Raw genomic sequence first — 25,922 nt, 5'->3', positions numbered from 1 at the left:
GAACATTGTTTGCTCTGTAAAGAAGAAGCTTGAGATATTTCTTTTCACCAAAAAGAAAATAATAAGACAAAAATTCCATAAAGGGTTCAAATCTTAATACACAAGACAAGAGACAATAATTCATAACACAAAGAAGTTTTTAGTTCCAGAATTTCTAGTTCATGGTCATAGAGACTGGAAGTGGCTCTTTTCTCATTCTCTCTACTCTTTGGTTGGCTTGGGGACAGTTTTTTCCATTATTTTTGGGACTGTAAAAGTAAAATCTTCAAGCATTCTACTATCATAATCCGGATCATTGGCCTTAAGGAAGTCTTCAACCTCAGAGTACATCTTCAACTTCCTCCCAGTAGAAGTTACGTAGTAAGCATCAACTTTCGAGTAGTCCTTTTTCATAACTAAGCTCCTCCTGAACCCTCTTGGTGTCTCAGGCAAGCCACGCTTGTCAACGGCCCATACTCTGGAGGAGTCGTACACAAGGTCTCCAGCATCTTCACAGGTAGTACCCTCTTTCTGCATACACACAAACTTGTCCTCGAGTAGTCTACGTCTTATTTGTTCGTATGCTTCTTGCGTCTCAATCTGCCTCCACTTGTGGCACTCCTCACATTGCACAGCAAAGATACCCATCTCCCTCTCTGAAGTTTTGCCTTTTCTCTGCACAACACAAAAGCACCAGCTACTTGGTTAAATAGAACCATACAAGAACCATGCTACTTGCTACAACATGTCGAAATCTAGTTGGAACCACAAAATAGACAGCAATATAACATGACCAAACATATTAACAAAGCATCTTTGAGAACAAGAACCGATGAAACAGATAACAAAATTCGAAACCGGAGGAGTGCCCTTATCTACCGGAAACAAGAAAATCATTTCACAACATAACAACACATTGATTAGGCAAAGAGGACCAAACACACACACGAGACCAAGACCTTAAGTTTATATGTAACGGATAAACACACAACCGAAATCATAATAGTGATAATGGTTTTGGTTTAGTGGGGGTGTTGTTACCTTAAGGGTTGTTGGATTCGCTGATGAGCTAGCGTCCATCTCCACTTCTTCAAATTCACTGCCATAACAAAAAGGAAAAAAACACACAAAACGTTCAATACCAAAGCCCCTATCAATCAAATATAACGAAGAACCCTAACGAGATTGATTCAAAAAAATGTATACCTCGAAAAACAATTTCAGATTTCCCAAAAAAAATCTCAGAACATGGGTAATGAGAGACCTGTAATGCAGTTTGTGTGGTATATATGAAGAAATAACGAAAGTAATCTTGTAAGACTGTAAATTACAGTTGTCCTGAAACTATTGGCTAATAATCTTACGCATACCATTTATGTAGATTTTTGTTGGATTTTTCTAAACATGGGCATAAAATTTAATTATGATTTTTCTATTTTTTTCCTTTCTCAAATCCCTTAATTAAGTCTTATAATTAGTTTTTTTTTTGTTAATTAGATTGTCCATGGATTTCAAGTGCAAAAAGGTCATAGAGAAGCTCTATGGGCCTATAGCCTTAAAAGAGAAGCATTGGACTTTGCAGAAATTGTGTAATCTTTTTACTCCATATCCAAATATATAAAAGATAGATATCATCAATGCATGCTATTATTGTCTATAGATAAATAATGAAAAATGTATATTTATGCAAATGTGAATATGAAAGAAACATGTTTGTTGTTTGTAAAAGATACTTGACAAGTGTATGACGGTGTATCGCCTTTCGTAGCATGTCCAGTGTTTTGAGAGTTTTTGACAGCTCTAGTGTTTCTTTTTGCAGCTGAGTAAGTTATCCCACTTATCTCTGATCCTCCAGAGATAACATTGATGACTCGATCATGTTTTGGAGGCAAAATTGGGGCGTTCGCAATTGCTATTTGCTTGTTGCTCTCGCCATCCATGCGATTATGGGTTTTATCTGACAAGTATTCCCTCAAGTGACCTTTTTTAAGCAGCTCATTCACTTCCATCTTCAATGAGATGCAATCTTCTGTTTTGTGGCCGTGATCGTTGTGGAAATCACACCACTTCGAGGTGTCACGCCTATTGTCAAGTGCTTTCATTTTTGGAAACCATCTCACGGTTCCACCCATCTCTTTCAATACACCGACTAAATGTGTATGAGAGATCGAGAGGTTACTAATATCTGGCCATGTTGTCGATTTAGGCCTCCTGTCATCAGCCTCGCTCAATGTTCGATGTGTGTTCCTTCTTTCACTCATGGTGTTATCATCCCTACTTGTTATTTCGTTTCTCACTACACGGGAATCAGATTGTGGTGAACGTCGTTGGCGATAAGCTGAGTCTTCCTCCCACTTTATCTGCGCCCACGCACGTGAGAGCACATCTTCCATTGTTCTGCATTGGTAAGTTCCTTATACAAATCACCGTCACGAAGCAATCCTCTTTTAAATGTGGAGATGGTAGTTGACGTGTTGCAACTGGGGATCGATACTTTTTCCTTGTTGAAGCGTCCCACATAGGCACGCAACGACTCGTCTCTCTTTTGTCGTACCTCGTAAAGGTCATCCGCTGTCTTCTCCAGGTTCCTGCTGCTTGCAAATTGCTCAACGAAGAGATTTTTCAAAGTCGCGAGATTCTCGGTCTATCGACAAAGTTAGTCGCGAGATTCTCGGTGTCGTGACAGAGTCAGTCACGAGATTCTCGGTTCATTGAACCAATCAGGAAGATTTTCCTCTTATAAGATAAACTCTTATCTACGCTGATTTTATCCAGCAAAACATGTGTTGAATAAATAAATTATATTTATGTATTTATGATGACAAAATTATGGCCAACACATGTATCAGCCACTTGTAAGCTTATATACCAGTTTCAGTATATGAAGACATTTATACGCGAGGAGAGCATTGCTTGAGCATACAAAAGCTAGACTATAGAACCACGCACTTTGTCGAGCTTTGATCGAATATTCTTTATTAGAAGAAAATGTCATCCTTTATTAGATAATAATGACCCAACCATAGTGAAAGCCATGATTTTTTTTTTTTTAAACATTTAATTTCTTAAGTCATAAGTCCAACTTCAACAGCATAAGAAGCTTGGAGACTCATAAGCACTTTGTAGCTCAATCAATCATCTTCCTTGGATGGCTTGGGGACAGTGTCTTCCATTACCTCTGGGACTGTAAAACTAAAATCTTCAAGTGGTGCATTCTTAAACTCCTCATTGGCCTCAATGAAGGCTTCAATCTCAGCGAGCGCCTTGAACTTCTTCCCAGTAGAAGTTACGTAGTACACATCCATTTTCGAGTAGTCCTTTCTCATAACATAGCTCCTCTTGAACCCTTCTGGTGTCTCAGGCAAGCCAGGCTTCTCAGAGCCCATGTGTTGGAGGAGTCATACTCTATGTCTCCAGCATCTTCGCAGGACACACCTTCTATCTCTTCGCACACAAACTGTTCCTCTAGTTGTCTACTTCTGACTAGCTCGTAGTCCTCTTGAGAATTAAGCTTCCTCCACTTTTGGCACTCGGCACATTGCACATTGCACAGCAAAGATATCTATTTCCCACTCTGAAGAACTTTTGGCTTCTCCCTGCACAAATACAAATATGGAATCAGACAAGATCCATGCTACAACATGTTGAAATCCAGAAAACATGACATAACTTTAAGTTAATACACCTTCTATATGTCTCATGTCTGCATCAAACATCACTTAAAACAAAGAGAAACTGTGTGTATTAAGAGAGACACAAAGCAAGCGAACTGACGTTTGTACAGTGCAGTTAAAGTGGTTTTGGTTAAGTGGTGTTGTTACCTTAAGGCTTGTTGAGTTCGATGATTCAGCATCCATCTCCACTTCTTCAAAACTCACTAACAAAAGAGAAAAACACACACAAAACCTTCAATTTCAAAGCCCTATCAATCAAATATTACTAAGAACCCTAACAAGACTGATTCAAAAGAGGGTATACCTCGGAACAACAATTTCAGATTTCCCTAAATTCTACGAGCATAGGTAATGAGAGAACTCTCTTGTAATTTATTATTTTTTCTTTTAATGCAGTTTTTGTGGTAAGAAGCAAGAAAGAAAGAAAGAAATCTTCTCTAAAACTGTAATTACAGTTGTCTTGAAACGATTGGCTAAACTTACACCGATATCATTTCTGTAGATTTTCTTGGATTTTTTTCTAAATATGGCCTAATTAATTTGTAATTTCTATTTTTTTTCTTAAGAAAATCCTTAATTAAATTATAATTTCTATTTTGTTTTGTTGTAGAAGGGTCATCATGGATTTCAAATGTCCTAAAAGCTGGTATAATGTGGGCTTTTACACCAACACACTATTGGAGTTTGAGGTAGAAGCTCTCTTGCCTTAAAGAGAAGCATTGGACTTTGCAGATTTGAGCAATCTTACTACATACACCATATCCAAATATATACAAGCTAGATATATCATCAATGCATGTTATTATCATCCATAGATAATAATGAAAATGTATATTTATGCAAATGAACATGTTATTGATTGCTGTGTGTAAAGATACTTGAGAAGTTTCTTTACACGAAAAAAAAGAAAAGAGACAAATATTCCACAAAAAAAGGCACTAATATGTAATACACAAGTGACAAGGTATATTGATACATACACAAAGCAGATTTTGATTAATTCCAAAATTTCAAGTCTAAAGGTCATAGAGACTGAAGTGGCTCTGTCTCCGACCTGCTCGCATTGTCCAACCCTCCAAGTGCTGGCAACTTCTTCATATCTTCTTCGATGTATAATGGCACGAACCAGTACATCTTATCACTTCCAAATACCTGATTCAACAAAATAAACAAACAAGCTTTGATTGTGTATATGTCCAAAGATTTCATTTCACAAGCCAGAAACTACTTCTATTAACTCTAGAATCGACCATAACAACACGAGTTTTTGAGACAGACAAAGAAGATGGAGAGAAAACCTGTTCAAAGTTTGTCTTACGGCCAAGGTTGTACGGCCAGTTAACTGTATGCTTCTCATATGCCTGAGATTAAAAAGAGAAGAAAGAAAAACAAAATTAGTTTGCTAGCCATTACCATGCATGGAGGTCCCTAAGAAACCCCAAGTTAAGAGCAAAACCAAGTGAAAGGTGTTTTACCTCAATAGTTGTGGTGTTACGAGCAACCAACATTATGTGCATAATTAAGAAGCCTAGGACACTTAGCGCAAATGCTATGTTCAATACTGGAAAGCAAGAGAGGGAAAATTTTGAATCAGACGAAAGACACTTAGCGCAAATGCTATGTTCAATACTGGAAAGCAAGAGAGGGAAAATTTTGAATCAGACGAAAGAATTGGTAACGTTAAGGTGTTCTGAAACAAACAAGCAAACAAAAACGGAAATCCAGATATATATCTCTTTGAACTCACCAAATGCAACAAAGGTGGCTGCTAGGCTTCCTGGTGATACAGTTATGTCACCATCTCCATCACCGAAGAATACGAGGAAAACTGGCAATAGCGATATTGCAACCAACGTTGTCTCAAGAAATGTGTAAAACTGCATTTTGACATATTGGGAATGCATTAAGAACATGACAAACATTTAATGAACAAATAGTTCAGGAGAAACTGCAGTGCATGTGAAAGGATGGGTTATGTCATTAAAGCTAATCAGTTAGCATTAATCAAAACAAAAGAAACTGTACTTGCAATTCCCTCGTTTCAGTTATCATCATGTGAATAAAGTTCTAATCATATCGATTTATTATAACTGTAAGCCCAAAAACAACTTCATTCAGTGATGCTTTGAGAAGTTGACATACCAAGAATAGGAGAAAAGACTTGTAATTCATTGCCCCAACACAATTTACAACCCAAACACAGTGATGGTCCATCTTTAGTATGCATCTTCCACCTGAAAACCCAAGTTGAAATCCTTTTCACAACTAAAGAAAAAAATAGAGATATATCACCACCGGATTCAAAAGAAAAGAATCACACATCGAAGAGACTTACATACTGAACAATGGTGAGAACGAGGAGGTTTATATTGATTGCACTTCCTGCAGTATCTTACACCATGATTCGAGGAATCTCCAACCGAGAGTGATGGGTTAGCTTCTCCAATCAAATTTTGGTTTCCATCGCCGCTTTTCTCTATATCTAATTCTGGCCTCCAACCCGTCGGAACACCACCAGGATCCGTCACAACAACAGAGAAATAACTCCACAACAGCATTACAAGCTGCACACAAAACAACAATCATGAAAGATGAGTCCTTTGCTTCCTCATTCTTTCTCCTGTGACTTCTAACATGCGTAGGAGCTCAAACGTAGGTAATCTATTACAACACATAAGAAACCAACAGCTTGAAACTAGAAGAAACTCTACACTAAACCAAAACCAAAAAAAGGATGACTACTTTGGTTGCTTGCTTGCTTAGCTTATAGTAGACATGATAACATAACTATCTCACTGATTTCCTAATTCAACTGCCATCTGTATTACAAGAAGTGAAAGATACCATAACAGATACTTAAAATCCAACAGCCATAAATCTAAACCCACACAGCCAGCTAGATTGAGCCTATTACCACAAAAAAAAAAAAAAAACACTAAGAAGTAGTGCCCAATTTTAGATTCTAGTATGCATAATACGAATCTAATTCCATACTGAAAAAGCAAAACTCCAACATATAAGCAATAAACACATATAGCAATAGCATTATCTCCATGCCTAGCTTCAAAGCAACAAGCTTTTGACTCAGTATCATCAAAGCAAAGTCAAACTGTAACTAGTGAATCTAAAAGAACCCAAATCTAAATCCAAATCTAGAGGGTACTAAATGCAAAGATCTCAAAAGGGTCACACAAAAACAAAAAAAATATTAAAAATTTAAAGATTGACCTAGAAGAAGAAGAAGAAGAAGAAGAAGAAGAAGAAATTGACTTGTTTACCAGAAAGTGAAACAAGGCTAAAACCAAAAGAGCTACTAACGAATCGAAACCACCGGTCAATAGAGAAGGTCCGTAATTCGCGATGACAACAGCGTAGTATGTGAATCCGATGATCCCGATGACAACTACGATCATAATCGAACCCAAGGCACGAAGTGCTGTGCAGAACTTGAACACGTTCCACGCCATTGTCGGGATTCTTCAGGGGAAAGAAACAAAAAAAAAACCAGAATTTTTCTGGTCGGAGCAAACCCTTTTTATTGAATTTGAAGATGAGATTTTATAGAAATTTGGGTGAAATTGGAGCTGAAAAAATTATGTGATTTTTTATTGATAAATTAAATTTCCCTTTTTAAAGAACAATTTATTTATATTTTACCCAATTTTTTTTTTTTTTAATATTATAGTAACTACACATAATCGTGTCATCTATGAGAAACAAAATTTAGTGATTTTTTTTTTTTTTTTTTTTGGCTTCGAAAGACTTTATTAATTAAGATAACACAATCCACTTAACACATTTGGGATCATCGTTTAATCTTTCTTATCAATGGATTTAAATTTTTCAACCTTCTATGAATTTTATCACTGATCGTATTTTCATTCCTCCCTTCTCGTCAGCTTACTCTTTTAATCTACACAAACGTATACAATAGACCACAAAAACAAAAACAAAAATATATATAAACAAGGTCACATTAATAATGAAGCTAATAATAAGCTAACACTAATAATGTTTAATTAGTTAAGAATATCATTAACCTGCTGATGATGAAGAAGCTTCTTATAGATTCGATAGCCCTAGTGACATAAAATTTCACTGAAGTTTGTAAGGGAACAAGAATTGAATAATTTCAGTGAAGTTTATTCAACACACTCACTCACCTTGTCAGTTCCATAGATGTAGTCGCAGTAGGTGAAAACTGATGCAAAGTTGCTTTGGCTTTGTCCTCCAACGTGGTGATGATAATCATGATACTCAGCTCCACCGTAGAAAGGAATCCATTTTGTCAGAGTCCATGGGAAATCATATCTACATGAACCAAAAATTTTGCTTTTTAGTAACAAAACCCACATAATATTCTCCAATATCTATATATATATATATATATATTATAGTCCAATAACTTCATATGTAAATAATTATGATTTGATATGTTTCAAATGTTTAATTTTACCCGCTATGAGTCTCAATAGCTTCGATTTGCCGTAAAGCTATCCATAACCAATAGGTCAAAATGTGGCCAGGAGTAATCACCGGTCCAAGAAACGTCGGAATACCAAGGATCAAGATCTCGGCCCAATGTGCATACGGGGAGGCATATCCGATGGGAGATGTGTACTCGTGATGGATTCGATGAATCTTCTCATAACCCCATTTGCAATGCAACAATCTATGGATCCAGTAGTTAAAGTAATCCTCTATCAAGAAGTAAACCACTATTTGTGATACTATCTCCAAACAAGATGGCAATGGTAACCCACTTCTAATCCCAATCATCTGTGAATTAATTAACACATATACAAATAATGACTCCTTTGTTTCAATTAGTAAATGAAAACAGAGAAACTATAGTAACCTGGATTGAAGGATAAGAAACGATTTGCAATGTGCCGACGACGAGAATGAACAACTTCATGACATCTTTATAACATCGGAACATGTCTGAAAACGAATACTTAACTTTCGGCTGAATCTTATACTGATTGAACCAGCCGGTCAATTCCACAACGACAAGAGGGAGAGGAGCTAGGGAAAACACGAGGAAGAGAAGCAAAATGGTGTGGCAATATACATAGAAATGGGATTTGGTGGCTGAGTAATTGAACCAAACCATCTCGAACCAGGTCAGGTTTCGTCCTAACGCCACGGACGCCGCTTCAACGGTTGGATAAGGGATCATACTGTGTCTATATTAGTTTGTTTGTTATTTTCATGTACAATACAATGGTTTGGAGTAATAACGTACTATATAATTTGGTCGCTTATAATATAAGTGTAGAAGTCATCTAGCCAACCAAAAATTTGACACATAAGCTTGTGCTTCATTTTTGTTTTTGGTCGACGGGTTCGTACGATTCATATATACAATAATACAAACTTTAAAGGGATTAATAATTAATCAAAAACAACAAAACAAGGAAGGAAGAATACAACGAGAGGCGAAGAGCATTTCCATCCATTAGATACTCTTTAGAGGTCCATATTTTTATTTCTAAAATATACAATATAGTTTTTTATCATTCACATGTTAGAGAACGACAATATAGATTATATAATACTTTATTCTTAATCTTATGTTTACATATTATTTAATATTTTATCAACAGATTGATTTTTTTAACACTCTTCGAATTTCTTACTAATCATATTTCGTTCCTCCCTTCTCCTTTGCTTCCTCCTTGACCTACAACGTATAAGATTCACCCAAAACAGAAAAAAAAAAAAAAAATCATAAATAAAAATAAAATATGATTAAGACGACATATATGAAGCTAACATATGTATCTAATATTAACCTGCTGTTGAAGAAGCTTCTTATGGATTCTATAACCCTAAGGATAGATAAAAATAATAATAACAACACTGGTCAATGTTTTGTTAAAAGAAAGAAATATACGGAACAAGGGGATTGATTTAATTTAAGTTTGATAAACAGTAGTACTCACTTTGTCAGTTCCATAGATGTAATCACAGTACGTAAAAACTGAAGCAAAGTTGCTCTGGCTTTGTCCTCCAACGTAATGATGATAATCATGATACTCAGCTCCACCGTAAAAAGGAATAAATTTTGTCAGAGTCCATGGAAAATCATATCTGCAAACAAAATAACCAAGTGCATTTTTATTTTTATTTTCGTTATAATTTATATAAACCACATTGTTCTGATAGTGATGTAAATATTTATGTTTGCGTTTGCACTGATGAAAAACATTATGCTATCATGTCTAAAAAATTTACCCGCTGTGAGTCTCAATAGCCTCGATTTGGCGTAAAGCTATCCATAACCAAAAGGTCATAATGTGGCCAGGAGCAATCGCGGGTCCAAGAAACGTCGGAATACCAAGAATCAAGATCTCGCCCCAATGTGCGTACGGAGATGCGTATCCGATCGGTGATGTGTGCTCGTGATGGATTCGATGAATCATCTCATAACCCAATTTGCAATGCAACCATCTATGGATCCAGTAGTTAGTGTAATCTTCTATCAAGAAGTAAACCACTAGCTGTGCTACTATCTCCATTAACGATGGTAATGGCAAACCACTTCGAATCCCTACCATCTGTTAATTTAACACATATACAATCAATTCCTTTTTTGGTATATAATAATTCAAGAACATCACCAGTAACACACAAAAAAATATATTTAGCTAATAAATCCCAAACCTAGTAAAAGGAGAGAATACGTACATACATATAGATAATATAACGGTTGAGTTTACATTTTGCTCTAAATAACCCAAAAATCAGCAAAAAGAGATTGTAACTGCCACTCACACATAAAAAGTTGCAAAACTAACACTAAAAATAGGGAATATTATAGAACACATGTATTATGTGTATATAGTATAATATATATTAGGTTTTATTAATAATAAATGAAATATAAATTAAATTAAGAACCTGGATCGAAGGATAAGAAACGATTTGTAAGGTACCGACGACGAGAAGGAACAACTTCATGACTTGTTTATAACATCGGAACATCTCTGACAACGAATACTTAACCTTCGGCTGAATCTTGTACTGATCGAACCAGCCGGACAGTTCCACAAACACGAGAGGGAGAGGAGCGAGGGAAAAGACAAGGAAGAGAAGCAAAATGGTGTGGCAATATACATGGAAATTGGACTTGGTGGCTGTGTAATCGAACCAAACCGTCTCGAGCCTAGTCAGGTTTCGTCCTAAAGCCACGGACGCCTCTTCAACGGTTCCATATGGGATCATTTTTGGTTGAGACTGTATGTTGTTGTGTCGGGATTAACTTGTGAGTTTTATGTATATATAGCAGTGTTTTTGGAGTGAAACTCACAAGTGATAACGTGTGGGTTGAGTATGTTTTTGACAATGTATATATGAGGATGGTGTCGGAGGTATATAAAATGCACACACATGTCAAAGCACGGTACCAACTTTAATTTCGCCGATTTTGTTATTAGATATTGCCCACACAAAAAAAGAAAAGAACTTACAGTTTTTATGTTTTTCCCCCATTGAGGAGTCCGCCAAATTGGGTCCTCTATCTTTCTGTTTTTTCTTGAAAAAAAAAAAAAAAACGTTTTAGTAGAGAGCACATCAATGATTTCTTTTTTTTTTTTGCATCAAAATAGAATTTTATTTATGAGTTAATAAAGTCAGTATACATATCTGTTCATAAAGCCACAGAGGTGGTTGGAAACAACTAGAATAAAATAAAACAAACAACCAAATTTGGCTAAGAGATGTGCAGCTTGATTACATAATCTTCTTTTTGAAGCAAAAACAATGTTATGGAATCGAGAAGCCCAAAGAAAGATGTCTTGATATACACCGTTTATTGATATGTCACATGATACACCATTTAATATTTTTGTTAGCTGTTCACAGTCACCTTAAAAAATGATGGAGGTTAGACCACGGATCCATGTTTGTTGCAGTGCTACCAGCAGAGCTTTTCCTTCAGCCTCAAGAGGTGATATTGCATTTAGTATTCGGGAAGAGCCCCAACCCAATGAAACACCTGAACAATCTTTTAATATCCTACCTGTTGTTGTGTAATTTGTTTGGGGATCAAAACCTGCATCATAATTACATTTTATATAATCAGATGGAGGTCGAACCCAAACTACATTCGAATTGGATTGGGTGGCATTGAGTGATCTTTGTTGGGAATGGTAATGTGTAATCCACTCTGAAACATCAGCTTGTGTACGATGTACTATTGTGGAAGTACTTTCCGAAATTGATTCAAATATAAATTTATTTCGTGACTTCCATATAGACCAAAGTATCCATAAAGGTAACAACTTTTCATCAGTTGGAACAGTTTGGTTTGTTTGAGAGTCAAGGATATGAGCTAAATTTTCTTCGAAATCACTGGTTAGAGTGTTAGTTGATGGAACAGAGATGTTAGCAGTCCGCCATATGTTTTTAGCGTAAGGACACATAAAGAGAATGTGGTTGATCGTTTCATCTGAACGGAAACAGCGAGAGCAGACAGGATCCAGATTCATGCCTCTTGCGTTTAATCGAGTTATGGTTGGAAGAGCTCTTGATAATAGACGCCATAGGAAGTGTTTTATTTTTGGTAGAATTGGCAATTTCCATAACAGATTTTTTAGGCGTATAGAGCCATGTGGCACCAATGTTCTGTCACTGGGAGAGGTAGGATCATGAGTGTTTAACCAGTAGCCCAAACGTACAGTGTATTCTCCCGTTTTATTGTAATGCCAAACAATTTGGTCAGGAAGGATGATTTGTGAGAGGTATATTTGTTTGAGTTGTTCATGGTCTTCAGGAGAAACCAAAGTTTGGAGTTTTTCTTCATTCCAAAAACGATGAGGGCCTACAGTTGAGATAAGGTCTTTTATACAGACAGTTATGTCTGTGTTAGTGCCCGTGATGGGTTTGGGAGGATGTGTTGCAGTCACATTATCTTTTCCAATTCTGATGCAGTCACCCTCGCCAACTATGTATCGAGTGCCTTTTTAAATGACATCTAAACCTGCTAAAAGAGACGCCCATCCATAAGATTGATTGCTTCTCGGTTTTGCTTCTAGTATAGATTCATCTCGAAAGTACCGAGCTTTCATGAGACGTGCAAATAGGCAGTTGGGATGTTTGATGATTCGTCATACTTGTTTTGCAAGAAGAGCATCATTGAACTTTTCCAGGTTTTTAAAACCTAAACCTCCTTCTTTTTTGGAATATTGTAAACGTTCCCACGCAATCCATGGAATGCCTCTGTCCTGATTTCCTTTTTCCCACCAAAAACGCATAAGAATGGACTCAAGTTCATCTGTGATGCTTTTTGGTAATTTGAAACATGACATGGAATAAACAGGCATTGAAATGGCTACTGATTTGATTAATATTTCCTTTCAAGCGGGAGATAAATATCTTGCCTTCCAAGAACTTGTTTTGTTCTTCACTCTGTCGATAACATTGTTAAACATTTCTTTTTTCTTCCTCCCAAATTGCTTTGGTAAACCCAAATACTTTTCTCCACCACCCTGGTTCGGAATACGAAGTGTATCTTTAAGACGATTCTGGAGTTGGCCGTTAACTCTTGATCCAAAAGTAATCAGCGATTTACTTATATTTATTTGTTGACCTGAATAGTACTCGTATACATCAAAAAAATCTCTCAAGGCACGACAATTCCGTTGATTTGCTTGAACGAAAAATAAGGAATCATCAGCGAATTGTAGGTGAGTAATAGCAGGGACACCGTTGCCAATGCGAACACGACGGATATCACCAGAAAGCACTTTGGAGTTGATTAAGTGGCTCATGATGTCAGCGCAGATGATGAATAAGTATGGTGAGAGAGGATCTCCTTGGCAAATTCCTCGCTCAGAGATTATCAAACCATGTGGTGTGCCATTTATAAGGATGGAATAACGTACCGAACGTACTGTTGACATGATCCAGCTAATCCATTGTTCCGAGAACCCAAAAAGTTGTAAAACGACTTGGAGAAAACTCCATTCAACCCTATCATAAGCCTTGCTTACATCTGTTTTTACAGGCATGTAGCTTGTAGAAACTCTCTTTCTAGATTTTAAAGAATGCATTATCTCATGAGCTATCATAACATTATCAGTAATTTGTCTACCAAGGATAAAAGCAGCTTGGGAGTCTGATATGATGCTATCTAGATGTTTCTTTAAACGATTGACTAGACATTTAGAAATTATTTTGTACAGACCGTTGCACAAAGCTATAGGTCTGCAGTCAGATAAAGTTTTGGGCTGTTGAATTTTGGGGATCATACAGATATTTGTATGATTAATACCTGGCTTCATAAAAGAGGTTGCAAAAAAATCCAGCACTTCCTTAACGATGTCGTCTCCAATGATCTGCCAGTAGTGCTTGTAAAAATGGGTTGTGAGTCCATCAGGTCCTGGTGCTCTATCATCTCCAATTGAGCTGATTGCTTCATATATTTCACTGGGACTGAAATCTTTTGTTAAGTCATCATTGATGTTTGGCGTTACCTTTGGAGGGAAATCACCAAAATCAATGGGGGAAACAGGAATGCCACTTGATGTATATGTTCGTGTGAAAAAATCTTAGAGCATGCTGTCCGACTTCGAAGTCTCCTTGGTAAGTGTTGTTTTGGTTGTCTTGAATCGTGGTTATGAAGTTTTGTGCATATCTTACCTTGGTTGAAGCATGAAAATAAGCAGTATTGCGATCGCCATGGTTTAACCATTGGTTTCTGCCTTTCAGTTGCCAATAATATTCCTCATCACGGTATGCTTGTAATTGTTAAGGATACGACAGTATCATGTCAAGGATATGCGAGTATCACACCATTACTTCTGCAATATCTCATTTCCTTGTATATTACATTCCATACTTAGCTAACCCTAGAGCACCTCTCTCTCTCGACTCATGTATATATATCTCCATGTAATCCCTTCTGTATATAGAACAAGATACACAGTTTACATGGTATCAAGAGCCACATCGATACTCCTCTAAATTTTTTTTTCTTGCAGCCGCATCTCTCTGTTTCCTCTGTTTTCCTTCTCGTTATTATTTCTCTTCTCAGATCTGTTCTCTGTCTCTCCTCTCTCTCGATGGCTGCCATTGCCGAAACTGTTGACACTCAAGGTCTCCTCAACATCAACATGATGAACATCACCAAACTTACTTCCACAAACTACATAACCTGGAGCCTTCAGATCCATTCTCTCCTTGATGGATACAATCTTGCTGGCTATGTTGATGGCTCCTCTGTCCCTCCCGATCAGACGCTTCCCAACACAGATCCACCTACACCAAATCCTGCATATGCGACATGGAGACGTTAGGATAAGCTCATCTACAGTGGCCTTCTTGGCACTCTCTCCCCAGTTCTCCAACCCCTCGTCTCCAAGACAAAATCTGCAGCCGAGATGTGGAAGACAATCTCTGCAACCTATGCCAACCCAAGTTGGGGTCACATACAACAACTTCGCCTGCAAATTAAACAAGCTGCCAAAGGAGATAAGACTATTGACGAGTACATGCAGTCACTCACAACTAGGTTTGATCAACTTGCTCTCCTCGGTAAGCCCCTTGCCCATGAAGAGCAACTTGAGTTCATCTTCGGTGGACTCCCTGAAGACTACAAGTCCGTGATTGATCAAGTTGAGGGTCGTGAAACCCCTCCCTCCATCATTGAAGTTCATGAGAAACTCATCAATAAAGAAGCCAAGCTTCTCGCTGTTGCATTCACCAATGTCACCACCGGTCCCACCTCTGCTCATATTGCTACTTCTCGCTCCTCACAGCACCCAGACAAGCAGCACTTTCGTTCTCGTCAACCATGTTCCAACAACAAGCATCACCAGCAATACTCACGTCAAGACAATCGTACCACCAGAGGCTATCAAGGCAAGTGTCAAATCTGTGGCGTTTTTGGGCACAGTGCGAAACGGTGCTCTCAACTTCAACAACAATTCTCCTACGACTCCCAAACTGGTCTTCTTCCCTCTCCGTTCCGGCCATGGCAACCACGTGCAAACCTGGCCCTAGGACAGCAACAGATGACAAACCCGTGGATCCTAGACAGTGGTGCCACTCACCACATGACAAGTGACCTTGGCAACCTGGCGCTGCATCAACCGTATCATGGTGACGATGCTGTTCTCATTGGTGACGGCTCTGGACTTCCGATCTCTCACACTGGTTCACTGTCCCTGCCCTCTTCCTCTAAAACTTTATCTCTAACAAATGTCCTTTGTGTACCAACCATCCATAAAAATCTTATATCCGTCTATCGACTTTGCAACTCTAACAGGGTCTCTGTTGAATTTTTCCCTGCTTACTTTCAGGTGAAGGATCTAATGTCGGGAATCCCGTTACTCCGCGGCAAAACTAATGGCGAACTTTACGAGTGGCCGGTCTCCCTATCCACCATTACCTCCTTCTTTGCATCCTCTTCCTCAAAACCCTCTCTCAAAGATTGGCACTCTCGCTTAGGCCACCCCTCTCATTCTATTCTTAAAACAGTTGTTTCAAATTTTTCTCTTCCTTGCTTACAATCAGATTCACAGACCATGTTGTGCACTGATTGTGCTATCAATAAAAGCCACAAACTCCCTTTTTCACAAACAACTCTTGTCTCCACTTATCCTCTTCAAATTATCTTCTCTGATGTATGGACCTCACCAGTTATCTCTGTTGACAACTTCAAATACTATCTAGTGCTTGTTGATCACTATACCCGTTACACTTGGATCTATCCCCTTAAGCTTAAATCACAAGTTCGTGACACCTTCATTCACTTCAAAGCACTTGTTGAGAACAAAGTTGGAAAACGAATTGAAACCTTATACACCGACAATGGAGGTGAATTCTTAGCACTTCGACAATTTCTAGCAAGCAACGGCATCTCACATCATACCTCTCCACCACACACACCAGAACACAACGGAATCTCTGAAAGAAAACATCGACACATTGTCGAAACTGGATTATCGCTACTCACACATGCTGGTCTACCACACAAGTATTGGACATATTCCTTCTCTACGGCCGTCTACCTCATCAACCGCCTCCCAACTCCTGTCATCAACATGGAGAACCTGCTACAAAGGTTGTTTGGTACGTCTCCCAACTACGACAAGCTACGTGTTTTTGGATGCTTATGCTTCCCGTGGCTACGCCCCTACACCAAACACAAATTAGAGAATCGATCAACACCATGCATCTTCTTGGGCTACTCTCTAACTCAAAGTGCTTACATATGCCTTCAACCTACCTCGGGTCGCATATACATCTCTCGGCATGTCAAGTTTGATGAACAGAGTTTCCCGTTGCACAACTCGTCTTCTCCACCTTCAGATTTATCATCCTCATCCCCGTCCTTTCCACTACCATGTGCTGTTGCTCTATCACCTCACCATTCAACACCTACTCCCCCAACGCCACAGTCACCGCTCGTAATGCCTTCGTCGCCGCTGACAGGATCTCCGCCATCAGACAATCACCGAACGGTAAGTACGGAATCACTCAACAATACGACTCGGGAAGCTGCACTAGTCGAGCCCAATCCACATCGTCAACAACCCCAACAAACTCAAAACACCCAACCAGCCCCACTTAAACAATATCAACGTCGCCAATCCACTAAAGGCCCAACAACCAAGCCCACTCCCACTCGTTTAACCACAAGCCCACCAACAACCTTACCCGCTCCAACACCTTCATCAACAACCACGAATCCATCCATGACTGTACCACACCCACCTCCACCTCCTCCGAATCCGATTCCGACAATCCCGACCCAACCTCGACCTATCCATGAACCAGTTCCATAACCTGTTCCGGCTAACCGACACTCTATGACCACTCGCAGGAAAAACAATATCATAAAACCCAACACCAAACTTAATCTCTCTGTTGCCCTGTCTCGTCATATCCCCCCTGAACCAACAACAGTGAACCAGGCTCTAAAGGATCGAAAATGGCGAGGAGCCATGTCCACAGAAATTGATGCTTTTGCTCGAAATCAAACACTTGATCTCGTTCCTCGTCAATCTCACTTTAATGTTGTTGGGTGCAAATGGTTGTTTAAGAACAAATTTCTCTCTAATGGTTCCCTTGGCAGGTGTAAAGCAAGACTCGTGGCCAAGGGTTACTCTCAACAACTTGGCAGAGATTATGATCAAACATTCAGTCCAGTGATCAAGTCTACAACTATTCGTTTGGTGTTGGATGTTGCAGTCTCCAAATCATGGCCTATCAAACAGCTTGACGTGAACAACGCGTTTCTCCAAGGAACACTTGAGGATGAAGTGTATATGGAACAACCACCTGGATTTGTCAACTCTGATTTCCCGGATTACGTTTGCCGTCTACGCAAAGCCATATACGGTTTAAAACAGGCACCAAGGGCATGGTATACTGAGTTGAAAAATTATTTGGTGGGTGTAGGTTTTGTTAACTCGCTTGCAGATACATCCCTGTTTGTTCTTCGACATGGCAAGGACTACGTCTATCTTCTAGTGTATGTTGATGACATTCTCATAACGGGTAGCAATGGAGCACAAGTTCAACGGGTTCTTAATCTCCTGGCTGACAGATTCTCCGTCAAAGATCCTGAAGATCTCAATTATTTCCTTGGTCTTGAGGCACATCGCACCAGCACAGGACTTCACTTGTCACAACGCAAATATATTGTTGATCTGCTTCACACCTACGACATGACTGCTGCAAATGCTGTCAGCTCTCCAATGGCATCTTCTCCAAAAATCACAATCAACTCTGGCAACACGCTATCAGATCCTACACCTTATCGTAAACTCGTTGGTAGTCTCCAATACCTTGCTTTCACAAGGCCTGACATAGCATTTGCGGTTAACCGACTGTCGCAATTCATGCACCGCCCCACAGATGTTCACTGGCAAGCCGCCAAGAGAGTTCTCCGCTATCTTGCCGGTACACCAACTCATGGTATATTCTTCTCCGCTGCAAATCCCCTCTCCTTACATGCGTACTCTGATGCAGACTGGGCAGGGGACTCACATGACTATGTATCAACCAATGCCTATATTGTTTATCTTGGTAAAACTCCTATCTCTTGGTCTGCCAAGAAACAGAATGGCGTGGCTCGATCTTCCACAGAGGCTGAATACAGAGCTGTAGCAAACACAGCTGCTGAGCTACAATGGATTTGCAATCTCCTATCCGAACTTGGGATCCACCGCACTGCACCACCGGTGATATATTGTGACAATGTGGGAGCCACGTTCCTTTGCGCAAATCCGGTGTTTCACTCACGGATGAAACACATAGCTATTGACTACCATTTCATACGAGGTCAGGTACAACGTGGTCTTCTCCGGGTCTCACATGTTCATACAACGGACCAGCTTGCTGATGCCCTCACTAAGCCTTTAACACGTCATCGGTTCTTGACACTTCGCAGCAAGATTGGAGTGACATCTGCCCCTCCATCTTGAGGGGGGATGTTAAGGATACGACAGTATCATGTCAAGGATATGCGAGTATCACACCATTACTTCTGCAATATCTCATTTCCTTGTATATTACATTCCATACTTAGCTAACCCTAGAGCACCTCTCTCTCTCGACTCATGTATATATATCTCGATGTAATCCCTTCTGTATATAGAACAAGATACACAGTTTACAGTAATAAGTTCTGCTGTATCTCTGGTATTTGTCGCCTTTGTCGAGTGTTGAGACTCTCCATTGCTTTGTTAAGTGCTGTTTGAAAATAGTCGATCTGCACTGAGGCATTTAAATTTGCTTAATGATTGCCCTTTGCCATAGCTTTAAGACAGTTTACTATTTGGTCCGTAATGGAAAACAAATTGTTTTGTTTGCAAGAGTTCCATCCTTCCTCTACAACTTTCTCAAAATCACTTATTTGAAGTAAACGTTTATCAAAACGAAAAGGTTTATAAGTTGGAGTTGAAGTTGAGATTCTTGTTAAGGTTGGTTTGTGATCAGACCCAGTGAATTCCATAAATTCTACTTCAGCTGTCGGATGCTCAGCTGACCAGCGAGAGTTTGCCATGACTCGATCTAAACAACATTTAACGGTGTAGTTTCGTCTTTCTCCTACCCAAGAAAACCGATCCTCTTTTGATTTTAGATCTTGAAGATCACAAGTTGTTATCATATTTCTAAAATCTCTAAAGGAACACTCCTCCCTTAGAGGTCCCCCTTCCTTTTCCGAGTTATTTAGTATCTCATTGAATTATCCCACTAATAGCCAAGATTCAGTCTTTGTTCTTCCTAACTGTTCTAATTGTTCCCAAAACAAATAGCGTTCACTTTGGACAGGATGTCCATACACACCAGACAAATAGAAGTTCATATTATTATAGATTACATGGACATCAATCATTCGATCATCCTGAGAAATACAGGACAATTGAACTGTGTTCATCCACATGATAGCTAAACCACCACTCCTACCATGAGGGGGTTGAGTAATAACTGAATCAAAATCTAAAACAGAAGCAAATTCACACACAATGTCACACCTATTTAGTGTTTCACATAAAAATAAAACATGTGGTTTAATAGTACGACATAGACGCTTTAAGCGAGATTGAGTCAGCGACGGTCCTACGCCCTGACAGTTCCAGGAGACGACTCTCATGGAGGAGGTGGGGGTACCAGGGCCCCCGCGCCTCTGTTCCGAGCTGTACCGGAACAAGAGCCTTCCGATTCCATCTTTTCCTTCTTACGCATGTGATACATTGCCATCGAGTCCTGTTCTTCTTCCCATTGTTGGTAGTAGTGTTCCCTCGCCTTACTCTTTCCAGTGAATGGTAACGAAGCAGTAGATTCACCCAGCATTTGTCCAACCTGCAAGTTTGACTCAGGAAAATAGGTCTTACCATTTGAAAACTTTGCGACCAGGTAGCGCAGTCTCTCCGCCGTGAGTTCAGTGTCTTCAAAAGCACTCGGTACAAAGGAGTCATCATAAGTGTCGCTGATGATGAATTCCCTCTTAGCATGTGTGAAATGCAGACCAGGGATTTGGACAACCGAAGGTACATCTTGTTGGAGAGTAGTTGGTGTAGGATTGTTGTCCGACAGATTCATATCACCATTACAAGGATTATCCCCTTGAGGATTTGGATCATTCACACCATCATTGTGGGGCTCATCATTGTCATCACCGTTCTGGTCAGGATCATAGGGAGCGTCATCAGGGTCATCAAAAGCCAGAGCACACTCCTTTGCATCATGTGTCAGAGAACCACATTTTGTGCAAAAATTGTGGAGCCTTTCAAATCGAAACTTGAGGATGGTGTTGTTCAGACCATCGAATTGGAAGCTCCTTTGGAAACGTAGTGGCTTATCTATACTCCAATTAACACGAACACAAACAAACTCCACCCAGTTAGCATTGTCATCATAATCCACAGCAGTGACATAACCAAGTTGACTCCCAATGTATTCAGCCATTGCATTCGTCAGATACAGAATGGGAATGCCTTTGAGTTTAACCCAAAAAGGTATGATCTTCTGTTCATCATCTGAAATATTCGGGTACCACCGATGAATAGCAAGCATCCAATCATTAAAGGCCCAGGGACCACGATTGAGAACGAGATTCATGGACTCTTCTGTATTGAAGATGAACAGGGCCTTGCCGTTACCATTGCCTAGTATACGACTGCGGCATGTGTTAGCGAAATCCCAGATCTTGGGCATTTGGCCAATGAGAGCACGAAGGTTTTGTTTCCTTGGATTTGTGACAGTGACAATCAGGGCGAATCGATTCACCGCAGCGGCATGTCCACACAATTCTGGGGAGAGGGAGATTGGAGCATCACCAATACCCAGATTCAGATCGTTGCAGAGATTTTCGAACATCACTCATTTCTTCGAGTAGAAGAAAAAGGAACTTGGATGGAAGATAGGGGACAAGGATGAAGAAGAAGAATTGTTGTCTGAAAACGACAATTTTATAGGGTGTCCATGGCGGTTTCCAAGAGCAGTTACTCCCCGATTTCGAAGGAGACAAAAAACTGTTACCTGATAACGATAACAGAGGGAAACCGTCACTAGAAATCAAAGAAAAACTGAATTTTAGTACCGGAAAAACACTCCGATAAGGAGAAAATTGAATAAAAAAATTGTTGAAATCACCCTGAGAATCGCCTTCTGAGAGAGAGAGCGACGCCATTTTTTTCTTATTGTTATAATTCGTAGGCACATCAATGATTTCTTGTTTATATCTTTACTGTTACTTTTATTATTATTAATTCTTTTTTGTCAATTACCGTTACTTCTAGATTCACATCTCTTTTTTTTTTTACATCATCTTTTATTTAAATAAAAGGGATCAGATTTTCGTTTGTTTTTTTTTTGACGTGCAATAAGAAATTAAAACATAGATTACTGGCATCAGGTCAGTTATAAAGTTTAACATATAGGAGGATATCTAAAATTTATATTTTCGTAAATATTTATTGCAAATTTCATTTATAGAATTATTATTGGGCAGGAATTTATTTTCAGCAAATGATTGTGAATTGCTTAAGTTTTGTTTTTTTTTGAAAATCTACGGGATCAAATTATATTCTTCTGTTACCGAATAGTGATCCAAACGTCTAGAATAGAAAAAATCGTTGATACACAAAATATGAGTGGACAAACTTAGTTCATTAAAACTTTTTCTTGAATTAGTTTTTAGAGTGTATATAAACTCATTGAAGTATTTCATAATATAACCTGACAGCCACTGCCCCATTCCTTGAATTATTGTCAAGATATTATGACGCGTTGAATACATGTTTTAGATTCTAGCTCATACCCAGTTTTTAATGTCATTTCGGAAGTTTTCTTGCAAAATTTGTACTTTTCACTAAATTTTGAAGATATCAATAACGATTTATGGATAGTGAGTTTTTCTAGCATTATTATATTTACTACGTGTGCATGGTAAATCTAGGACGACTTACTTTATAAATATACAAGAGCATGTGTGTTAGCTGAAATTGAAGAGGAAGAGACTGTTTCGATGATTATTGGTTGGTAACTTGGTATTTAGTAAAAACGAACGAATTGTACCTACGACATAAATGATACTGTCTACTAGAACTGTTTTGAAGTTTGGTGAGAAAGCATTTAGTAAATGTGTGTGTTTCGTTAGTTTCGGTCATTTCAATTAGTTTTGGTTCTTCAAAAGTGAATTCAATGCAACTATCGATATCGTTCCCTTTTATAAATCATGGAGTGTAATAAATGCCATGAAGAGACTGTTTCGATGATTATTGGTTGGTAACTTGGTATTTAGTAAAAACGAACGAATTGTACCTACGACATAAATGATACTGTCTACTAGAACTGTTTTGAAGTTTGGTGAGAAAGCATTTAGTAAATGTGTGTGTTTCGTTAGTTTCGGTCATTTCAATTAGTTTTGGTTCTTCAAAAGTGAATTCAATGCAACTATCGATATCGTTCCCTTTTATAAATCATGGAGTGTAATAAATGCCATGTGGGTGAGTTTGCAAGTTGCAACAGTGAAGTAAAAACATACTACAACATTGGTCTGAGATAGCCCCAAAAGAACATAAAAAGAAATGCGCCCACCGTGGGGCTCGAACCCACGACCACAAGGTTAAGAGCCTTGCGCTCTACCAACTGAGCTAGACGGGCTTTGTTGACAGTATTGACGGCGTCAGTAGTATTACCAGTATCAGACCCTAGGTGATCAAAAACTACTAATAACTAAACCAAACAGTCTGACGAAAAGTTAGTATTCACAATCTTTTCATTTATTTTTTCAAAAAGCAAAGAAATTTATACATTTCAAGACTCATTAAAATCCTCAAAACAACTAAACAATTTTTACCTATTCCAAATTCTGGATATGAATAAACAAAGGACAAAGGTACAAACTAAAAAACTCACCAACACAGTTTCGGATTTTGATGATTCCTTCTCATATCTTCTTTCCTCTACCAAACCAAATTCTAATATCTCAAAAAGAGTTAGCAAATTTTATAGAAAACCTTCAGATCATAAAATGTCAAAAGGAAAGAGCATTTTGAGCTGTGGCTGCTTCAATAGGCACCACTTTCTAAAAACTAATCCAATTTCCCTCCTCCATTAATCTGCTTGTTGCTCTTCTTGGACGATTCTTTGATCTGCATTTCAAAAGATACAGCATTAAGTAGGAGAGTCTACGCAACTGAAAGATCAAGAGGAAACACATCATCAATACAAAATAAAACTATGAATCGTTACGTGAACTCGCAATTGATAGTGCATTTATCTTTATGCTAAGAGATAAGCTAAATGTTGTTGAGTCTCAGTTTTGGGAGTATTTGAATTTACCTGCTGCAGAAGCTTCTTTTGGAACCGGTAACCCTAATGAAAGTAAAGATATAATAACATTGTCAATGTTTTATTGCTAGACACTAACCAGAAAGGAACTGAAGTTTTCAATACTCACTTTGTCAGTTCCATAGATATAGTCGCAGTAAGTGAAAACTGATGCAAAGTTGCTCTGGCTTTGTCCTCCAACATAGTGATGATAATCATGATACTCAGCTCCACCATAGAACGGAATGTACTTTGTCAGAGTCCATGGGAAATCATACCTACGAAAGAAAAAAGAAAGAACTCAAATAATCTCCCTGAGAAACAAGCTTCATCCACCAAGCAAACATCAGATTCTCCAAATACTTCTTTGAACAAGAGGAAATACTTCTCATTTAAAGAATGCTTTCTTCCTTAGTAAATAGGAATGTTCATTAAAAGGTTATCTAAGCACTATTAAAACAATCCTCAATAACTAAAATGGTCTAAAATGTATCTGAAAAAGGCTCACAATCCTCAAGAACTAAAAGGGTCTAAAAATGTATCTGAAAAGGCTAGTGCCTACCTTAGCCCCACCAAAAAAAAGGTAAGCCACTATTGAAACATCCCACATATATACATTAACAACTCACTTTAAACTAATTCAAAAAGTGGATATGATGAAATATAACTAAAAAGCTACAAACTTGGGAAGAAAGGAAAAAGCTATCTACAACCATGTCTTCTTTCCTCACCCGCTATGAGTTTCGATAGCCTCAATTTGGCGTAAAGCAATCCACAACCAAAAGGTAATCATGTGACCAGGAGCAATGGCCGGTCCAAGAAACGTGGGAATGCCAAGAAGCAAAACCTCAGCCCAATGTGCATAAGGAGCAGCATAACCAATAGGAGCTGTATACTCATGATGAACATGATGAAACTTCTCATAACCCCATTTGGAATGAAAGAATCTATGAATCCAGTAGTTAGTGTAATCCTCTACCAAGAAGTAAACCACTAACTGTGCTACAATCTCCATTAACGATGGTAATGGCAACCCACTTCGAATCTCAATCATCTGTTTTTTAAACACACAACAACACAACCAATTCAAAAGATTCATCTCTATGATCACAATCTAACAAAGCAGAATCATCAATTCCAAAAAAAAAAAACCTGAATCGAAGGATAAGAAACGAGTTGTAAAGGACCAACGACGAGGATGAACATCTTCATGACGTCTTTGTAACACCGGAAGAAATCGGAGAAGGAGTTCTTCACCTTGGGTTGAATCTTGTACCGATCGAACCAATCCGAGGTAGATCGAGACAATTCGATGAAGACGAGAGGGAGAGAGACGAAGGAGAAGATGGCGAAGAGGAAGAGGATGTTGTGGCAGTAGAGGTAGTAGTCTGATTTGGTGGCGGAGTAATCGAACCAGAGAGTCTCCAGCCGAGTGAGGTTTCGGCCTAACGCCGTGGACACTTCTTCGACTGTAACGTAAGGGATCATTGTGGACGATGTCAGAACTCGTTTCTTCCGGCGACGGCGACGGTGACGGTGAGATTGGGAGAGAGGAGTGAGTGTGAGTTTCGTCGTCGTTGTGGCTGGCTTTCTTTTTTTTTTTGTCTGTTATTAGACTGAGTTGGCGAATAATTAGACTGGTGACGTGGCATTATCGGTTTAGTTAGATTTGTTTAAACCGGAATAAACCAATATTGCTAACGTGTCTCGAACCTTTTGTGATATTTTGTTAGAGAGTTATATGTTTATTCTCGTGACGATTAATTCAACTGGTTTAGTTAGACTCAAGGTCACATGAACATGTTGTTTCTATTTAACTTTTTTGTTTTTTCTTCACTAATTCTTTCAAGTTTTCATCTATGCAATTTATTTTTACAAAGAAACTATACTTTATACTTCCTCAAAACCCGTAGAATCAGAGTAGTCTTTGATGGAAAATTCACGGATGTAATATATATATATATATATATGACT

At 38.6% G+C, this 25,922-nt stretch overlaps 5 protein-coding genes, 1 non-coding gene and 1 pseudogene across 8 annotated transcripts; all 7 read right to left on the bottom strand.

Moving 5' to 3' along the window:
* Positions 1 to 15: 15 nt before the first annotated feature.
* LOC104722769 (methyl-CpG-binding domain-containing protein 1-like) lies at positions 16 to 1,256 on the bottom strand. 2 transcript variants are annotated; one of them, XM_010440991.2, is made up of 3 exons: positions 1,186 to 1,256; positions 1,021 to 1,078; positions 16 to 654 (listed from the first exon to the last, which is right to left on the bottom strand). In XM_010440991.2, exons 2-3 carry the CDS (start codon positions 1,057 to 1,059, stop codon positions 202 to 204), a joined length of 492 nt encoding a protein of 163 aa, XP_010439293.1. In that variant the 5' UTR covers positions 1,060 to 1,078; positions 1,186 to 1,256; the 3' UTR covers positions 16 to 201. The 2 variants fall into 2 exon arrangements, with proteins under 2 accessions (XP_010439293.1, XP_087332192.1); XM_087476066.1 differs by lacking the exons at positions 1,021 to 1,078; positions 1,186 to 1,256 and adding an exon at positions 859 to 1,004.
* A 1,697-nt stretch (positions 1,257 to 2,953) lies between these two features.
* LOC104727827 (methyl-CpG-binding domain-containing protein 4 pseudogene) lies at positions 2,954 to 3,836 on the bottom strand (annotated as a pseudogene).
* A 651-nt stretch (positions 3,837 to 4,487) lies between these two features.
* On the bottom strand, positions 4,488 to 7,314 carry LOC104722768 (putative protein S-acyltransferase 13). 2 transcript variants are annotated; one of them, XM_010440990.3, is made up of 7 exons: positions 6,932 to 7,314; positions 5,989 to 6,217; positions 5,796 to 5,887; positions 5,401 to 5,530; positions 5,129 to 5,214; positions 4,952 to 5,014; positions 4,488 to 4,805 (listed from the first exon to the last, which is right to left on the bottom strand). In XM_010440990.3, exons 1-7 carry the CDS (start codon positions 7,118 to 7,120, stop codon positions 4,677 to 4,679), a joined length of 918 nt encoding a protein of 305 aa, XP_010439292.1. In that variant the 5' UTR covers positions 7,121 to 7,314; the 3' UTR covers positions 4,488 to 4,676. The 2 variants fall into 2 exon arrangements, 1 of the variants encoding a protein (XP_010439292.1); XR_015571979.1 differs by having other exon boundaries at positions 4,763 to 4,805; positions 5,129 to 5,282; positions 6,932 to 7,299.
* Positions 7,239 to 9,008, bottom strand: LOC104722767 (methylsterol monooxygenase 1-3-like). Its single transcript, XM_087474360.1, has 5 exons — positions 8,512 to 9,008; positions 8,110 to 8,432; positions 7,817 to 7,964; positions 7,694 to 7,732; positions 7,239 to 7,566 (listed from the first exon to the last, which is right to left on the bottom strand). Exons 1-5 carry the CDS (start codon positions 8,833 to 8,835, stop codon positions 7,549 to 7,551), a joined length of 852 nt encoding a protein of 283 aa, XP_087330486.1. The 5' UTR covers positions 8,836 to 9,008; the 3' UTR covers positions 7,239 to 7,548.
* An 84-nt stretch (positions 9,009 to 9,092) lies between these two features.
* Positions 9,093 to 11,108, bottom strand: LOC104722766 (methylsterol monooxygenase 1-3-like). Its single transcript, XM_010440988.3, has 5 exons — positions 10,560 to 11,108; positions 9,894 to 10,216; positions 9,602 to 9,749; positions 9,452 to 9,487; positions 9,093 to 9,339 (listed from the first exon to the last, which is right to left on the bottom strand). The coding sequence occupies exons 1-5, from the start codon at positions 10,881 to 10,883 to the stop codon at positions 9,295 to 9,297; spliced, it is 876 nt and encodes a 291-aa protein (XP_010439290.1). The 5' UTR covers positions 10,884 to 11,108; the 3' UTR covers positions 9,093 to 9,294.
* A 12,098-nt stretch (positions 11,109 to 23,206) lies between these two features.
* Positions 23,207 to 23,279, bottom strand: TRNAK-CUU (transfer RNA lysine (anticodon CUU)). Its single transcript has one exon. It is a non-coding gene; the product is annotated as a tRNA-Lys (tRNA).
* Positions 23,280 to 23,397: 118 nt separating this feature from the next.
* LOC104722765 (methylsterol monooxygenase 1-2-like) lies at positions 23,398 to 25,593 on the bottom strand. Its single transcript, XM_010440987.3, has 5 exons — positions 25,101 to 25,593; positions 24,680 to 25,002; positions 24,079 to 24,226; positions 23,961 to 23,993; positions 23,398 to 23,770 (listed from the first exon to the last, which is right to left on the bottom strand). Exons 1-5 carry the CDS (start codon positions 25,434 to 25,436, stop codon positions 23,711 to 23,713), a joined length of 900 nt encoding a protein of 299 aa, XP_010439289.1. The 5' UTR covers positions 25,437 to 25,593; the 3' UTR covers positions 23,398 to 23,710.
* Between the last annotated feature and the right edge of the window lie 329 nt (positions 25,594 to 25,922).

This window comes from Camelina sativa, chromosome 11 (genome assembly GCF_030686135.1).
Source record: "Camelina sativa cultivar CO46 ecotype springtype chromosome 11, ASM3068613v1".
Taxonomy (NCBI): Eukaryota; Viridiplantae; Streptophyta; class Magnoliopsida; order Brassicales; family Brassicaceae; genus Camelina; species Camelina sativa.
This window is presented reverse-complemented; position numbering and strand designations above follow the sequence as displayed.